The sequence below is a fragment of the Galeopterus variegatus genome, unplaced genomic scaffold (genome assembly GCF_000696425.1).
Source record: "Galeopterus variegatus unplaced genomic scaffold, G_variegatus-3.0.2 Scaffold4679, whole genome shotgun sequence".
Taxonomy (NCBI): Eukaryota; Metazoa; Chordata; class Mammalia; order Dermoptera; family Cynocephalidae; genus Galeopterus; species Galeopterus variegatus.
Window position 1 is genome coordinate 35,158 of NW_007730790.1, and position 18,676 is coordinate 53,833.

The following is an 18,676-nucleotide window of genomic DNA, read 5'->3' on the forward strand; positions in this document are numbered from 1 at the left end:
AACTCTCTCTCTCTCTCTCTTTTTTTTTTTTTTTTTTTTTTTTTTTTCAGCAGCTGGCCAGTATAAGGATCCGAACCCTTGACTGTGGTGTTAACATGGCACTCTAACCAACTGAGCTAACTGGCCAGCCCAAGGGACTTCTTTTAATTAACAAAATTGTCTTCTTGTTTAAAAAGAAATTCTCTTAAAAATATAGAGAAGCATAAAGATAATGCATAAAAATATCTAAAATCCTACTTGCTCAGAAATAGCTATTTAATATTTTGGGGCATGCATGTCTGTGAATGAGTGTGTGCCTATCTATCTCCTTTAGATAACATACACATATAAAAATTGTATAGTACTATACATATTTTTTTGACTTTTAAAAAACTTTTTATTTAGAAATAATTTAAATCTTACTGAAAATTGTAAACATATTTCCAAAAACACATGCACAGACATATGTAGAAACACGAGTATGCATACCCTCTATCCAGATTTTTATCTATTCATTTTGCCCCATTTATCATGTTTTCTCTTTCTCTGCCCCCCTTTGTCTCTCTCAGACACTCACACACACACACACACACACACACACACACACACACACACCTCTGTTATTGTATCTGGATTTCCAGTCATAGTTGAAAAGGAGCCAGGTTATAGAGGAATTCACCCATGTTTTCTTCTAGGGGTTGTACAGTTTTGTTTCCATTTAGATCTCTCTTTCATTGACATTTTCTTATAAATGTATGAAATTCATCTTAATTTTTCCAAATTAATTTTTTCCAATTTTCCCAGCACTATTTATTTAAGCAAATTTTTGCCCAGTGACTTGCAATACCACCTTATCATATACTAAATTTCTATATGTACTTGCGTTTATTCTGAATTTTCTATTCTATTCCATTGTTCCGTCTATTCATTTGCCAGAACTGTTTTGAGCATAGACGCTTTGTAATACATACTAATCCCCAATCATAGCTTTTTCTTTTCAGTATTTTCCTAGCTATTTTTGCATGTTACATTTCCATATTAAATTTGTGAGCAATTGGCTTAACTCCATTAAAAGATTGGTATTTTTATTGAGATGGCATTAAATTTATAAATTAAATTAGGTAAAACTATCATCTTAATAAATGTTGAGCTATCAACCAAGAAAAAGGGCTATCTTTCCAGTTGTTCAAGTCTGCTCTGTGTCTTTGAGGAGTGTTTTATACTTTTCTTCATTATAAGTTCTGAATATTTCTTAAGTTTATTCACTGTATCTTTTTGTTACTATTGTAAATGAGGTTTTTCTTCCATTATGTCTTCTAATCGGTTATTATTTGCATACATAAAGCTATTGATTTTTGCATATTAACTTCATATCCTGCTAACAATTTTGAATTAGCCTTATCATTGCTTATCTGAATTTGCCAGGTATACTACTATCTGATCATCTGACAACAGAAATTAGTTTTATTTTTTCTTTTACAATTCTGTGTCTAATTGTTTTACATTGCTTCCTGAAAAGAATTTAGGAGTTCTCTTCATTTTCTATGTTCTGAAACAATTAATGTAATGTAGGGACCATCTGGTCTCTAAAGGTTTGGTAAAATTCTCCTGTGAAACCATTTGAACCTGGTGGGATGTTTGATTGGTTGGTTTCTTTGTGGAACTGTTTCTTAATAACTTTATTTCTTTTATTGAAATTATTCTGTTTAAGCCAATTTTACTGAGGTCAATTTTAATAACCATATTTTCCTAAGGAATTATATCATCTAGGTTTTCAAACTTATTCACTTAAAGGCTTGCAGTTTCCTGTGTTTTATTTTTATTTCCTCTGCATTATTAGTTATCCCTCCTTGTCATTTCTCATTTTGTCCATTTGTGCTTTCTTCATTTTCCTTAAATAAATTCGCTAGTGATTTGTCTATTTTGTTAAATTTTCAAAGAACTAAAATTTTAAGTTATTTAATTTGCTATTTTTATATTCACCTCATTAAATTCGTTTTTGTCATTTTCTCCCTTGTGCTTCACTTTGGATTTAGAAATTTAATCCATTTATGTCTATTCTTACGTTTTTATTGATATAGATGTTAGGGCTATGAATTTTCCTCTGATACTGCTTTACATAGATTCTGATCTATACTGTTTTCATTATCATTATATTTCAGGAATTCTTTAATTTGTTTGTATTTCCCCTTTCATTATACACTTGTATATTAGGTTTTTAAAACTTCCAGTTAAAAGGGCCTTCTTATTTTCTAGTTTTGTTTTTAATTTCACTTGGGATTGGTATCAGAGTGTTATTTTTAATATTTCTACCCCCCCCCCATTTTTTTCTAACACAGGAAGAGAGGAAAGCTGCACAGTCATGAAATATTGAAGGCCCAGAAAGTTGGGCTGCCTTTACCTGCCTCTAAAAGAGATGTTCTTGCTTCAGGCAGGTGGAGAGCACTTAAAAACAAAATGAATGATCAACATGAGGGACAAAGGTCCTTCATTCTTTTCAAAACATTCCTCAACCTTTTTTTTTTTTTTTTTTTGGTGAAAGTTCCATTTGCCTTTTAAAGAAAGATGTATTCTCTAATATCAGTGTGTTACTGTTCAATATATATCCCCAAAAGATTTACCTCATTGATTGCAAAGCAATTAAAATGAACTAGTGACACCCACAATTTAAGTGAAACTCACACATATATTGTAAACAAAAGGCAGACACACTATGAATGTTAGGTAGATGAACCTCCATCCTCCCAATTTGAATCTGTGTGTTGAGGATGTGATGGCAACTGAAGTTGCCAAGCCCTTTTGGCCCTCCTGAACACTGAAACATGAGTCACTGTGGTTTTGGGAAGTGTCCATGGTGAGGCCAAAAAATTATTTTGACTGGACTCAGAAATTACTCTTAAATTCAACAAGGAACTGATATAACCTTGTATGTGGTTCCTTTTGAGCCAGTGCTCACCCAGTGGTTATAACTGATACTGCTGAATTTTTGTGGGAATAGATAGATCATTTAATTTCGCAGTGCAGCACATATTTTAGATAGGGAGTATGGGTTCTGAAAGTCGTCATTCCACAGGGCACCTCCTATTTGGAGAGAATGTTTTATTATGGGAGGCAGGGGGAGACACCCAGAAAGACTGTAAGAGACACAGAACACATAATTGGCCCTTTTCACTCTTCTTTTTTCCCCTCCCACATCTACCTCTGGGAAGCTAGGCTACTGGTATTTGCAAGTGGCAAAAAAGAGTGAAAATGGGGACTGGAAGATTCTAAGTTGGCATTACTTTTACTGCCCAATTTTGCTTTCTGGATGTAGAAGATTATGGATATAAGTAATAATAATCATGGATATGAGGTGGCAACTGCCGCAGTAGCCCTGTAATGGCTTACACCTCAGGGAGTGACAGAGATGTTATACAGTGGTACAATGTATAAAAAGAAGAAACTGCCGAACCACCTAGGGATGGACCTGTTCAGTTGGTGTGGATCAGACATGGTGAGGATTGGAACAAGGAGGAAAGCTTTGCTTCAGGGACTCATCACACCACTCATGTCATTGTGGAAAGACAGCAGCAACCCCAGCTGGTAGGGAAGGAACACCTCAGACCCTGGCAGCTCAGGAGTGACGGAGGGACCATTAACCTCTCTTCCATTAAGTATCTCTGGAAGGATGCACAGAAAGGGGATGAAGATGGGAAAATGTTTTTACTCTTTTGTACCTGTTAAATTTTGAAAGAAGTGACCATTTTACATATTTTTTAAAACTATTAAAAGTTTAAAAATAAAAACAAAATTGTACCTAAACCTGAAACCAGAATTTAGAAATTAATATCCCCAGCCATAAAGCTGGGGCACTCTCTAAGTAAGGACCTAAAATATAAAAATATTTAATAAAAACAGAAGTTAGATTTTCTTTTAAAAGTGATACACACATTAACTCATGCAATTTTCTAGTAAGTAAATGTTTTTAGCAATACATATATATACAAGAATAGTGCAAGCTGTTCAATTAACTATTTTTATTTAATATAACTGATGAAGTTAACAGACAAATATTTTAATGTAACAAAAAGTTATAATTGATAAGTTTGCCATCTATATCTTAAAGGTTTTTTAGTATAGACAAAGACTTAACATTTGAATTTTACCTATTTTTGAAATGTAAAATGCACAATTATAATACTCATACTACACGTATCTTACAATTTTAAAGTTTTAGCTAAAACATTTGAGTCTCTCCAGGTAAAAGCAAGAGTTCTATACCTAAGACAAATAAAATGTATTCCTAAGAAAGTGCCACTGGATTAGACAATGCCATTTCACCTATTACCTTTTGGGGAGGAGAACAAAAGTACGTGGTGGTATAGAACTAAGCCATTTTCATTATACCAGTATAAAACTAATTAAACTTGCATTATACTTTGTAACAAGCACAAGAGTGCTTATTTATTGTAGATATTAACCACAGTAAAGAATTCCTCTCAAGAAAGATCACAGCTATGACATATGACAAGCTGTTCAGTCATTGCTGAGTAGTTTAGTATCCAGAATTTTTAAAAAGTGCAGTCTTCAATTACGATACACCTAAGTCTTATCAATACCAAGAAATAGTTTTAGGGACTTCATATAAAGCAAAACAAAACAAAACAAAACTCTCTTTTTATTGTAAAATAAGTTTCTACCTTTCCTAAGCAGAGGGGAATTGTGGTGGATGGCAAAGTTTGGCAACAAGTATGTTTCTAGGAGGTGAAAGCCTGGTATGCATTGCTATAAGATGCACCTTCACATAAGGAAACGTGCTTATTAGATGTATACAGCACTTTTCAGGCACTTGACCTCAATTAGTAATTAAGTTGGTGTTCAGATGTTTATTTAATGGAAAAACATTAAATTATATCGGGACTTCAAGCTATGTTCCCATAGAACATCTGTGTTCTGTAAACTAAATCTAAACTAAATCCTGCTAAAATCAAATAATGACAGCACATATCCAATTCAGAGAAAAAAAATTTAATAAAGTTAATCGGTTGGATTTTCTCAGTTTTAAGGCTTTCCACTATAAATTTTTCTTAAATCTTTGTTGCTCATTACTTGTCTGAATCCTAGCATTAAAAACGTTTGAAAACTGAAATACTATGCCTAAATGATATTACAAAATTTGAAACTGTTGATCAGAACAATATACTGTTTATGGAAATATGCTCATATTTTTGCTCTTATACTGCTTGAAAGCTATATTTTCTCATAGTAAAGGTGTTCATAGTTCATATTACAGAATTCACTATGTAAACATCTTAATGTACCCAAAAAAGCATTATTAATTTTTGATCTGTTGTCCCTAAATATGTTTGAAAATCATCACGTCAATGTCTACCTCTAAAACTGTCTTTGGGGTCCATGCCAAAGGAATGCTTTCAGATACATCATTAAGGATAGGGTTCTAAGATAAGATGACCAAATTCTATTCTAAAATGAAAAAAAATATGGCAAGATTCCAGTAGATACTACAGTTTCCTTTTTTTTCTTGAATACTTAGCATGTAGAGTGTGTTGATAGTAAGGATTTTTTTGTATGTATGTATCATGTTATTATACTTTGGGAAAATTTTACAATGTACTTTCAGGTAGTTAGCTTTAAAATAATGAAACTTCAGCTCCAGCACAAACAACCCTGAGAACAATGCATTCAAATTATAGCTCAACTAGAAATAATCTAATTGAGAAACCTTAAAGTACAAAAACAAATTTTGGAAAAGTTGTAAATTAAAAAAAAAAAAGTTACCAACATTTGAGGCACTACCAGACTACAGTACTTTTAAGAGTTGGAAGGACTTTGGGAAAAAAATAAACATACAAAGCCATGTGTGCACATGTACACACTCACACTGTGCTGTAATGAAAAACTGTGTCCCCAAATTTTATAGCCTAAACATTTTATTGCAGCATCTCCTGTAAAAAATATCATGTTCTGGCTGCAGGAGAGTTTTGGTAATTAATATAAAGCATTGGTACAGAAGCTTGTACCATTAAGGGAAACAGAGTCAAGAGCTTAGTTAGTAACAATTTCTTCAAGTGACTGACAGCCCTTGGAGGGGAGCATGAAAGAAACATCATAATTACGTTTATGATGCAATACTAAGAGTAGCAATGATTTTATCTATATCAGAGTGTATACAACTTTGTAGCAAATAACATATAACAAAGTCCTCACAGTAGAAATAAAATATGTTATAGAAAGAAACAAATATTTGACCTGTGAATATAATACTGTCTAAAAATTGGTGAAATGTGTACAGACAAAAATGGCATATCACTGTATAATCTATCAATATGACAATCTATATCATATACACAGTAACTTATGATTTAACATTTGCTACAAAAAAGTACAACAAATACTAGGAATCAACTTTTGTCATTTCTCTGATGTCAAAAAAGAACGAAGTCACTTCTGTTCTATGTTAAAAAATATACGTTCCCTGCTTCCTTTTAGTACAATTTATAAAGCTGTACTAAATGAATATTTTGTTCTAAAGAAACATCTATTGACTTATCTGAAAATAAACAGTCTCATATCTTTAAAATCTATACTTGTAATTATATGTTAGAGGATTATTTACACTTCATATAGTGCTCAAAATGAAATATTTATGCATAAACAGCTTTTGCCATTCAAGGTATGAAGATAGAGATGCATTATTATAATTTTTACACCCTTACATTGCAACCGAAAATATATTTATGTGAAGTTTGACATGATAGAAAGAGCAAGGGCATGCTAATCCAGAACTAACACTAAATCAGAACACTAGTCTGGTTCACTGGGGCCATATGAATGACCAGCAGGCAGCACAGATTAATAATTTTCTGGAATTCCTGTGGGAAACAGTGCCAACCAGGAGCAAGTAAGATACACATTACAGAGTACTAAAAAACTAGAGCAATATGTAGTAGATAATTAAATAGAATACTGGAAAGAATTTAGCCTAATTCCTAATTGTGCTTTAGATGGGCAAAAGCTAAAATGTTACACTAAAAACAATTAACTACAACCTCATGATTTCTTGTGCTTTAGAATTTACTTCCTTGCATTTCTCTTAAAGTAGCTTTTTTCTTCTCCAGATTGGTTTTCTGAGGCCAAGACAGATTTAAAAGTGTGTACAAATTAAACAACTAAAACTTTGGGCTCTTCTGTTTCTAATGGTACTAAAAAACTAGAGCAATATGTAGTAGATAATTAAATAGAATACTGGAAAGAATTTAGCATAATTCCTAATTGTGCTTTAGATGGGCAAAAGCTAAAATGTTACACTAAAAACAATTAACTACAACCTCATGATTTCTTGTGCTTTAGAATTCACTTCCTTGCATTTCTCTTAAAGTAGCTTGTTTCTTCTCCAGATTGGTTTTCTGAGGCCAAGACAGATTTAAAAGTGTGTACAAATTAAACAACTAAAACTTTGGGCTCTTCTGTTTCTAATGGTATTTCCAGTCTGATTAAATCAGTTACATCATCTTATACATAGTCATCCCTCAGTATCTGTGGGGGATTGGTTCCAGAATCTCCCATGAATAACATAATCCATGGATGCCCAAGTCCCTGATATAAAATGGAGTAGTATCTGCATATGATTTATGCATATACCCTCCCATATACAGTAATTTAAATCATCTCTAGATTATTTATAATGCCTAATACAACGTAAATGCTATGTAAATAGTTGTTATACTGTATTGTATAGGAAATATGACAAGAAAAAAAGTCTGTACATGTTCAGTACAGATGCAATTTTACTTTATCTAAGCTTGTTTGTGAAATTTAGATGCTTTGTGATTTAGAGAGTTCCTTGCAATGTTTTTTTTTTATCCATGGTTGGGTAAATCTATGGATGTGGAACCCGTGGAACAGAGAGCTCACTGTATTTTCCTCCAGATGATAGGAACAAAAGACTTTTTGAGGTCAAGGCATGATGGGAGAGGTCTCAGAACCAGTCTTAAGAGAATAGAGGTATTACTGAGATAGTGACTTTGTTCTAAGTTTCACTCCAATATAATGATTGTTACTGACTCAAAGGTCCTCACAAACCCTATAACAAGGTCTAAAATTCTGGAACTAATATACATTTGATCAAAAAATTAAAAAGAAATGTAGTGGTGTCACCGAAAACACCTTTTAAAATAATTCAGTTTATAGAATTCTTTTCTAGTTATATTTCACACTAGTAACTGAATTAAGTCACATGACAATGAGAAAAAATACGTATACTTAAAATAAGTTAAATAATAGTTTTCACATAAAGTAATATTTCTTCCATGTTTCACTTTCATTTCACTTTAAAAAAAAAATGTACATAAATTTAATAAACATTCCAAATTAAGGGCTGGTTGGTTAGCTCAGTTAGAGCACAGCTTTGTAACACCAAGGTTAAGGGTTTGGATCCCCATACCAGCAGGCCACCAAAAAAAGGGAGGGGGGGCAAATATTCCATATTAATTTAAAGTAGGAATTCCCAGTTTTTGTCTAACAAATATTTTAATGTCATAAAATCTACTTAAAAATGGTTGGAATGGAGTGGTTACTGATAAATACCAACATTTATTCAACATATTTGGAAGAAAAAAAAAGCACTACACAGTACCCTGTAAAGCAAGTCACTCCCTTAAATGCTGGGGGAGTCAGAAAGTGGAGGATAAAAGTTAAGAGCAAAACCACAATTAAAAAGCAACTTTCTGGGCCGGCCCGGTGGCGCACTGCTACAGTGCGCCGCTTGGGAGCACGGTGGCGCTCCTGCCGAGGGTTCGGATCCCACATACAGACCGGTTCCCGCTCACTGGCTGAGCGAGGTGTGGGAGCAACACCGAGGGTTGCGATCCCGTTGCCGGTCCCGGTCCGGTACGGGCGCGACACTGAGGGTTGCGATCCGTTGCCGGACACGTAAAAAGACAAAAAAAGGAAGAAAAAAAAAAAGCAACTTTCTATTTTTATATTGGTTTCAAAGGTCTCAGATAAAAACCTGTAGCTTTAACCAACCCCCTCTGCCATTGTCCTCTGTGTTTTCTTTATATCTCACTTGCTCATATTCATCCAACAGTTCAATGCCCCTCTGTCGACCACAAGCAGGTACTAAAACCACTATAGAAGGCTGGATGAATATGAGCAAGTCAGACTGTAAAGAAAAAATTTGGCAAATAATAGTATGACCGAGGTAACACATGTGGTTGCACGTGGCCATCGAGATAACTGACACTTTTTGATAACATGATTTTTAAGGATTTGTGTTTGACACACACAGGCTGAAACTATAACAATTCCAATCCATACACTACATATTCTATGATATTAAGTCTGAAATTAATGCAGAGCACTTCAATTAAATGTGGTACATTAATACCACTAGATGCTACATTGTTTGATTTAAAACCCTGGTTTATTTATCATTTAACTAAAATTCAGGAATGATTTGCTCAGACAGTTCACATCTGCTGAAGCTATTCTGTTTCTTGGACCCACAAACTGAAAACCACAGGAATGTTATAGGAAAGACACCTACAAAATTAAAAAAAAAAATCAAGATTCTACATCTTGATTATTTTTTTTAAATTACTAATTGCCTGCAAAACTAGCTCAGCACAATTTCAAAACAATTATAAAAAGAAATGAGGTTGCTTATGAAGGCTATAGCTTTGGTGCCAACTTAGAACCAAACTTCAGATCTGTAGGTGATCCAGACCTTAACAGTTTGCTCATGCCTGATGTTCCCATTTATTTGCAGGGCTTTATTGCTACAGCATACTCTTCACTCATTGCACACATGACAGACACCTAGAAGGAAAAAATACAGGCAAAAGTTATTCAAAAGGCAACACATATAGAAGATATATTTAGTTTATCATTTGTGGATATTTTGTACATGTTGACTTTGGAAAGGGTTATTCCAGAACAAATAATCTACTTTCATTACTGTTTTCTAAAGTAAAATTTCTCAAACTGTGGTAAGACAACTTCCAGGAAACAGGGAGACTAAGTGCTATCAATGTTTCAACACTTAACTAGATGTTCTACTTCTGAAAGTTGTAACACAGACAGAGTCTCCTTTACTCTTTAGCACTCCTTCAGCATCCTTCCTTATCCTTACGAATAGCTTGGATGCAGGTCTTCAAAGCAAATTTGGGATTGATCAGTGTCTATCTAGCAAAAAATGAACTTTGATACTTTCTTTGGAAATGGGTCTCTAAGGGTATCATGGAAAAACTGCCTTATGGCAATCCTTTTTAACATTTTAGCAGTATTTTTAAACTATATGTCATATATATAGCATTTTATACTAACTAGTTTAAGTCCAAAATTTTTATTAAATGTTTTTTTAAAAAAAATCTTCCATAGGTCTTTACCTGTACATCTTCACCTGCATTGTATTTTCCTTCTATTTCTTTGCCTAGTTCACCTTCTGGCAGTTTAAGATCTTCACGAACTTCACCAGTTTCTGTCAGCAGGGAAAGGTAACCATCCTGAATGCATATCAGCTATGAGAAGAAATTACACCATTTGCACTGATTAGATTACATCTGCTCCTCTGTACTGTTTACATAATTAAACTGCAATCCATATTAATTTGTATTAGTACATAATAATACATTAATATATTCTTGATGTTTCAAATGCTAAAAGTACAAAAATGTAAAATATGTACAGAATAGAAGTGTAAGTTCACTCCTCCCTGTAGCCCCCTTGCCCAACCTCTGCATTATTAAATAGTTTAGGTTTCTTTACAATGTATCCTGAAGTATTAACATTTTTGTACAAAATACAAATATAGTTGCTTTTTTAAAAAAGGGACAATACAGGTATTTTTTAGCAAGTTGTTTTCACCTAATAATATGTATTAGAAATCTTCCCAAACCAGAAAATATGGACCTTAGTATGTTTAACCACTACACAACTACATGGATATACTATAACTGATTTAACCATTTTACCATTAATAGGCATAAAAGTTTCAATTTTTCACTATTACAAACAAGGCATTTTATAATTTGATGATGAGCAAAGTTAAGTGGAAAATTTTTGGTTTCCAACTCACTGCTAACAGATTTTTTTTGAAAGAACAAACACCAGCGAATTTTTTTTTTTTTTAAAGATGACCAGTAAGGAGATCTCAACCCTTGACTTGGTGTTGTCAGCACCACACTAACCCAGTGAGCAAACCGGTCATCCCCTCCAACTCACTGCTAACAGATTTTTTTTGAAAGAACAAACACCAGCGAATTTTTTTTTTTTTAAAAGATGACCAGTAAGGAGATCTCAACCCTTGACTTGGTGTTGTCAGCACCACACTAACCCAGTGAGCAAACCGGTCATCCCTATACGGGATCCAAACCTGTGGCCTTGGTGTTATTAGCACCACAGTCTCCCGAGTGAGCCACAGGCCGGCCCAAACACCAGCTTATTGATGATATTAATGAGACAAATCCAGTCAAACTGTGGTAAGACAACTTCCAGGAAACAGGGAGAATAAGAGCTATCAATGTTTCAACACTTACCTAGATGTTCTACTTCTGAACATCTTGGATAAAAGCACAGTTTTGATATAACTGATTTTTTTTTTTATTAGAGGAATGAATGTACACCATCAGTGTGCCTAGAATTCTAACTGGTTTTATAAATGGCAGTCATCCATAATACCAGCTGCTAACATATACAAAAGGAGTCAACGACATAGTCCTTGACCCCCTTTAACCACTAGATATAATCTACACGTACCATTGAGATAAAAGTTCTAGAGTTCCAGAGCTCTACTCTATGTACACCATCTACTAAATCTGGCTAAGGCTTTCCACAGAAGCTCCACCTACCACAGAAGACTTGAGTTTTTACACGTCTAAAATCTCAGAAACAAAAAACACTTCTACAGAGCAACAACAAACACTTTTCATTAACCTCTTAGTCACTGAAACATTTGTGAGGTGGTTGTTAGAAGAGTAGGGAGGAACAAGGAGGTTGAGGTAGAAGTGTAATTTTTAAACAATTAACCGCATGCTTACAAGGTAGATCTTATTGATTTCTACTCTTTTAGCAATTCCCTGAAGTAGAACTTGTGTATTTCAAGAGTTCTTATTGCCACTAGTGACTGAAACATAGAAGCCAAATAATATTATTGGCATTATGATAATTATTTATATAATGGTGTTATCTTATTTTTTAAGAGTTAAGAATTCATAAACTGTGGGATGAGACATATAAAGCACTTCATATCTAAAAATGTATAAACATCATATACAAAGTCTAGTAAAACAATGCATTTATAAACATTAAATATCTTATTAAAATAAATTGCTATATGAAATAAAATTGAAGTTCAAAACTAAAACTAAGCTACAGAAAAATAAATTAAATATGAGAATGAATTATTTGATGTTTTAAATTATTTATTAAGAAATCTTAAAATCTACAGAAAAGTTGCAATACTGCAATGAAATCCCATACATATCCTTTACCTAGGTTCATTTATTGCTAACTTTTAATAAGCACATATACTTTTTTCTCTCTCTCTCTATATATATATATACACATGCAATATATAAAATACATTATCATATATGCTACAGATTGCATTGTGTCTCCCAAAGCTTAATGTATTAGAAACTTAATCCCCACTGTGACAGTATTAAGAGGGTGGAAAATCCTATTATGGTAATTGAAAGGTGGGGCCTTGAAGAGGTGATTGGATCGTGAGAACTGTGCCCTCATGAATGGATTGATCCATTCATGGAGTAATGGGCATGGTTCTGATAGCTATAAAAGGACAGCAAGTAAGGTGAGCTCTCTTGCTCAGCCCATTTGCCATGTGATAACCTGTGTCATTGTAGAGTCACCACCAAGAACAAGGCCTTCACCAGATGTTTCCTAGACTTTGCACTTCCCAGCCCCTGAAACTGTAAGCAATAAATATTGTTTCTTACAAATTACCCAGTTTCAGGCATTCTGTTATAAGCAACAGAAATGGAATAATACATTTTTATTTTTACTGAACCATTTGAAATTAGTCTCAAAGATCATGACTTTTCAGCAATGAATATTTCAGTGTGTTTTTCCCAAGTACAAGGACATACTCTTATATAACCACAGTTTATTTTTCAAAATCAGGAGATTTAATATCAATAACCCATTATTCAATATATAGTCCATATTCAAATTTGCCAATTATCCTAATATTGTCTTTGATAGCAAAGACAATATTATGCCCTAACTTCAGGATCATACCTTGTATTTATGTGGCTGTCATATCGGTTTAGTCTCTTAATCTGGAATAGTTCCCTCACCCTTTGTCTTTCATGACATTGACATTTTTGAAGAGTACAGGTTCAATGTTTTATAGAAATATTCCTCAGTTTGGGTTTGTCTCACTGTTTCCTCATGATTCGGGTAATGCATTTCAGGGAAGAATACTATATTAATGATCTGTCCTCAGAGTATCATATCAGGAGACAAATGATGTCCATTTGTCCTATTACTGGTGATGTTAACTTTGATCACTTGGCTAACATGGTATCTGCCAGATTCTTCCCCTTTGTAATTTACAATCTTAAATAATAATAATAAAAAAAGCCAACGGTGTCACATCAAGTCTCAAGCATATTTTTGTGCACATTTTTCCATCTTCTCTCAAAGCCCTCTCTGACTCTGTAGAATTGGAATGTAGTAAAGAGACCATTATAAGCCAATTCTAAATATTTCCTCCTTATCCTTCACCTTTAAACAAACCTACTAATTTGATAACTTTTCGATGTTTTGGAATAATTTGTTTTGTTTTGTTAATATCAAGCAGGGAGACAGCAGAAAACTTGTAATAGAGGTGTTAGGCATGTGGTGGTGTACCAGCCGCCAACCAGTATATGAGATTATACTAGTACCAAAATGTGGTATTTTATTTCCTGCTAAAAGAATCTAGGGCACCTTGGAAAAATGAATTATTCCAGGTCCAGAGCAGGAAGTGTACAGGATGAACCTGGAGCAAACTGTTATACTAGAAAGCAAGAAGCTATCAAAGACTGTTAATTAATTAGGCCCCTGTCAAAGGGACTCAGGTGCTAACTTGAATAGGCTCCCACTGGCCAAAGATAAAACAATTTGAGAATCAATAAGGATAATAACTACAATGGATTGAAACATAATCCATTTATTTATTTATTTTTCTAATTGGTAAGGGGATAGCAACCCTCAGCATGGTGTTGTCTGCACCACGCTCAGCCAGTGAGCACACAGGCCATCCCTATATAGGATCCAAACCCGTGGCCTTGGCGCTACCAGCACCGCACTCTCCAGAGTGAGCCACGGGGCCGGACCAAAACATAATCCATTTATTTATTTATTTTTCTAATCGGTAAGGGGATAGCAACCCTCAGCATGGTGTTGTCTGCACCACGCTCAGCCAGTGAGCACACAGGCCATCCCTATATAGGATCCAAACCCGTGGCCTTGGCGCTACCAGCACCGCACTCTCCAGAGTGAGCCACGGGGCCGGACCAAAACATAATCCATTTAAATACACCAGTTCAAAGTGAAAAGAATATTTTCATTGGTCATCTTCAGTAGATGCTAAGAACCAACTTATTTTGAAAACTGGTAATTAGAGTAAAAGAATCAAACAGTTATACTGCCTTTCCTAAATACACACACACACACACACAGTACATATATTGTACCTCAAGGTAAACAAACAAACAAGAAAGTTTCTTTTTGTAGAAGTACTCTGGCTAATAAAAAAGAAGGAATGCCAGATCATTATTTTGTCTCCCCTAAAAAATTAACGGATTGAGGCAATGATCACATATTTGATAATATCACAAAAAGAGAAACAATCAGACTTATTTACTGATGGTTGCACAGAATATCACCTATGGAATAATCTTATTAAAAAAAGAAACAAGAAGAAAATAAAAACCCAAACAATTTGATCAAGCCTCTACACCTTACTACCAAGTTTTAGGAAATGCCAAGGGACAGAGGAACACGTTAAATAACAAGGAAATGCAGTTAGCAAAACCCAGAGAGTGGGAAAGTCTAAAGAATAAATGATTCAGTTTCTTCATCAAAAAATTGCAGAGAAAGGGAGAGAAAGAGACACCAAGAGCACATGTGAGAGAGAACCTAAAGATTAAAAAAGATTTAAGAGATACATCAACTAATCTCATTGTGTGGAAGCCCTGATTTAGACAAACTATAAAACAAAAACAACCATCACATCCAGAAAAAAAAAAAAAAAACAATTAGGAAAATGTAGATACTGATGGGATATTTGATGATGTTAAGCAATTAATTTTTTTTAGGCTTGATAGCTTGTATTTTTGTTTTGTTCTTATCTTTTAGAGATGCGTAACAAAATACTTGCAAATGAAATGATATAATATCTGGTATTAGCTCTAAAAAATATCAAGTGGTAGAGAATATAGGAAGAAAAAATAGGTGTAGGGTATAGATGAAACAAGATAGGCCATGTAGTGATAATTGTGGAAGCTAGGTGATGGGTACATGGGATTCATTATACTTTGAAAATTTCCACAATAAAAAGTAAAACAGAAAAATGCCATGGTATATCAGAATTCTAGAAAGAGCACTGTAACCACTAAATGCTGGGAGGCACAGTAAGCTAAAGAAGCAAAGAATGAACTAAAAGGGGAGTGTGGGGAGAGTTAGTGACTGCAGATTCTGTCCATAATGTAGTCAGAATGAGAAAGAACACTGAAAAGGAGAAATTATAGAAAACTTTTCTTGCCTGCATTTGTATTATTGGGATACAACAGAAGGCTGGAGAAGGTATATCATCCTACAGGCACCTTCTAGGCCCTAATTACTGAATTTAATTTTGTTTCTCAGTCTATTTCAAAACAACCAGACTTGCTTAGGTAATATCTATTTTCCTTTCTACTTCTTCCTTCTTTCCCCCCAGTTCTCTCAAGCTACTTACTTCCTTAGAGCTACTGTTCCCTGGTAGAGACTGAATAGTTGATGATGATTATTATATTATACAACCTAAGCAAATAACACCATCATCAACTGGGATGTTATCTGACCCACCAAGCCATGAATTTGGGTATGCACAGCAGCACTCCATCATCAGGTGGAAGTGACATATATAAGATCAACTTGAGCAGGTCCTAAAGGCACAAAGAAGTTGTATGAGAAGAGGCTCAGATGCACAAAAACACCTTCTCCTACCATGTTGACACTTCTCCCTCGACTCATACCAGTGATTTGATGGGGAGTTCCCTATGACCAACTGTTTGAGAAAGAAAAAAATTCCAAATACATTTTATGATGGTTATACATTATATGATGACACTATTCACAGGTGTCCCTGAAAGAACAGATGCACAAAAACACCTTCTCCTACCATGTTGACACTTCTCCCTCGACTCATACCAGTGACTTGATGGGGAGTTCCCTATGACCAACTGTTTGAGAAAGAAAAAAATTCCAAATACATTTTATGATGGTTATACATTATATGATGACACCATTCACAGGTGTCCCTGAAAGACAGTAAGGGATGTGAAGAACTTTAAGCACTGGACTTGAAAGAAGAGAGAACCAGAGGTGTGCATGTACACTGATTATGGGCAATGGCTAAGCATTTGGCTGGAAGGTCAAGGGCACTGAAAAAACAAGATAGGAAAATTGCTGACAATAAGGTCTAAGTGGTATGTGGATGAACCTCTCCAAATAATTAGAGAATGTGTCCATATAAATGCTCACCAAAAGGCACCTGCTACAGATGAGGCTCTAAATAATTACTGGGTGGACAAGATGATTTTCTCTGTGAATGCCATTCAGCTTCTCTTTGCTGTCTCCTCAGTCCTTACTCGATGGGCTCAATGACACAGGCTTTCTCTCACCAAGGCTGATCTGACTACTGAGAACCTCACAGAAGAGACCAATACAGAGTCCCTGATATGGCACCATTACCCAAGGAATAGCTAGCCACTTGATAACACTGTACCCCTTCCATCATAAAAGAGGCAGTGATTTGTCCTTATTGGAATAGATTCTTACTCTACATGTGGATTTGCATGTCTGGCCTGCAGTGCTTCTGCTAAAATCCCATCTAGATTTACAGAATGCCTCATTCCTGTTACAGTTCCTCACATGGCTACAGTACCTCACTTCTGACTAAAAACCCCATTTTACAGGTGAAATAATGAGACGATGGGACAATGCCCAGGGAATTCACTGGTTTGTGTATCCCATCATTGCAAAACAGTTTGCCTGTGTGGATTGGCCTACTGAAGACCCATTTATGGCACCTGCCGGGTGATACTTTGTTGGCCTGAGGTGCTGTTTTACAGGTTTCAATATATACTAATATACTGTGCTACATATTTTTCCCATTGGTAGAATACACAGGTCTAGGAACCAAAGGTAGTGGCTCTTCTCACTATTACCTTTAATGATCCTGTAGCAAAATATTTGCTTCTTGTCCCTGCAATACTGGCCTCTGCTGGTTTAGAGGTTTTCTATTCTCAAAGAAAGACTGCTTCCACCAGGGAACACAAGGATTCCACAGATCGGGTAAAAAAAAATTTTAAGCTCAAGGAATTCATAGCATCATTATTTTGTTTGTTACTGTTTTAAGTTGCAACAATAAAATTCAACTCACATATCTCAACATCCAAAAGACATAACACTTATTTGAAGAATATACCAGGATTTAATAGTCATAGTTTTGGCAATTCACCAAATGGTCCACAATATGTACTTTATGTGTCCTGCAGTAATTCGTTTTCCTTCTGGAAGATAATCTTCAAATGACAGATAATACTTTAGTGAATGAAGAAAAGGCATTTACCTTGTAGTGGGGTGCACAGCAATGCCTTTCTAAAGATTTATGATTCAAGACAGTACTGGAATCTGAATAAGCATTTCTATATTTAAGAATTTGGTGATTCCCACAGGTGTCTGGATGTATTTGTATTTTACACCATCACTGAGCCCCCCAGACAACTATAACTAACTTTTGGGAGAAGTAATGGAAAATTAGCATTTCTAATCCAAGTTAATTGTGGAATGGAAGAGTGAGGAGACAATTTTTCTTATTCTGAACTTATTTTAAAATACATAAAATTAAAACTATAAATATTAATACATTTCTTTTCCTAAATATTTACTTTTTAATTGTTATAATGAACAGATATATATTATTTCACCTTAGCCGATTGCCAAACTAGCACTTGAAATATTGAATTCAGCAAATATTGAATTCAGCAAATAAAAAGGACTACTTGTAGCCAAATAAGAAAAGAAGGAATTTAATCAAGGCACTTGGATAGGTGAGTGAAGATCAGCATAGCACAATAAATATTAACTGGAAAAGCTTACAGAAATAATTTTTTTAAATGAACAGAAATAAGTATTCTATGCTAACTTGATAATGAGGATGTAAACATTGAGTACTACTATGCCAGGCATTGTTAACTTAGAACAATGCCTGGCGTAGTAGTACTCAAAGTGTTAACTAATTAAGCCCAAAATGATCCCATGAGGAGTTTAATATTCACATCCCAATTTTATAAATAAAGAACTGGAGGCAAGAGAGGTTAAGTAACTTGCCAGCTGATTTCACATAGCTAGTAAGTGCCAAAGTAGGGATTTAGACCCAGACTGTCTGGCTTGAATCATCTTCTTTTTTTTTTTTTTTTTTTTTTTT

The 18,676-nt window shown here is 34.5% G+C and overlaps 1 protein-coding gene across 1 annotated transcript in view; it reads right to left on the reverse strand.

The window, feature by feature from the left end:
- Window positions 1–9,384: 9,384 nt before the first annotated feature.
- Window positions 9,385–18,676, reverse strand: part of EIF5A2 (eukaryotic translation initiation factor 5A2) — a 13,499-nt gene continuing 4,207 nt past the window's right edge. Inside the window, exons 4-5 of the mRNA XM_008588127.1 lie at window positions 10,368–10,499; window positions 9,385–9,798 (exon numbers count right to left, since the gene is read on the reverse strand). Of these exons, the coding sequence (XP_008586349.1) occupies window positions 9,739–9,798; window positions 10,368–10,499 (192 nt within the window). The 3' untranslated portion in view covers window positions 9,385–9,738. The remainder of the gene's footprint in view (window positions 9,799–10,367; window positions 10,500–18,676) is intronic.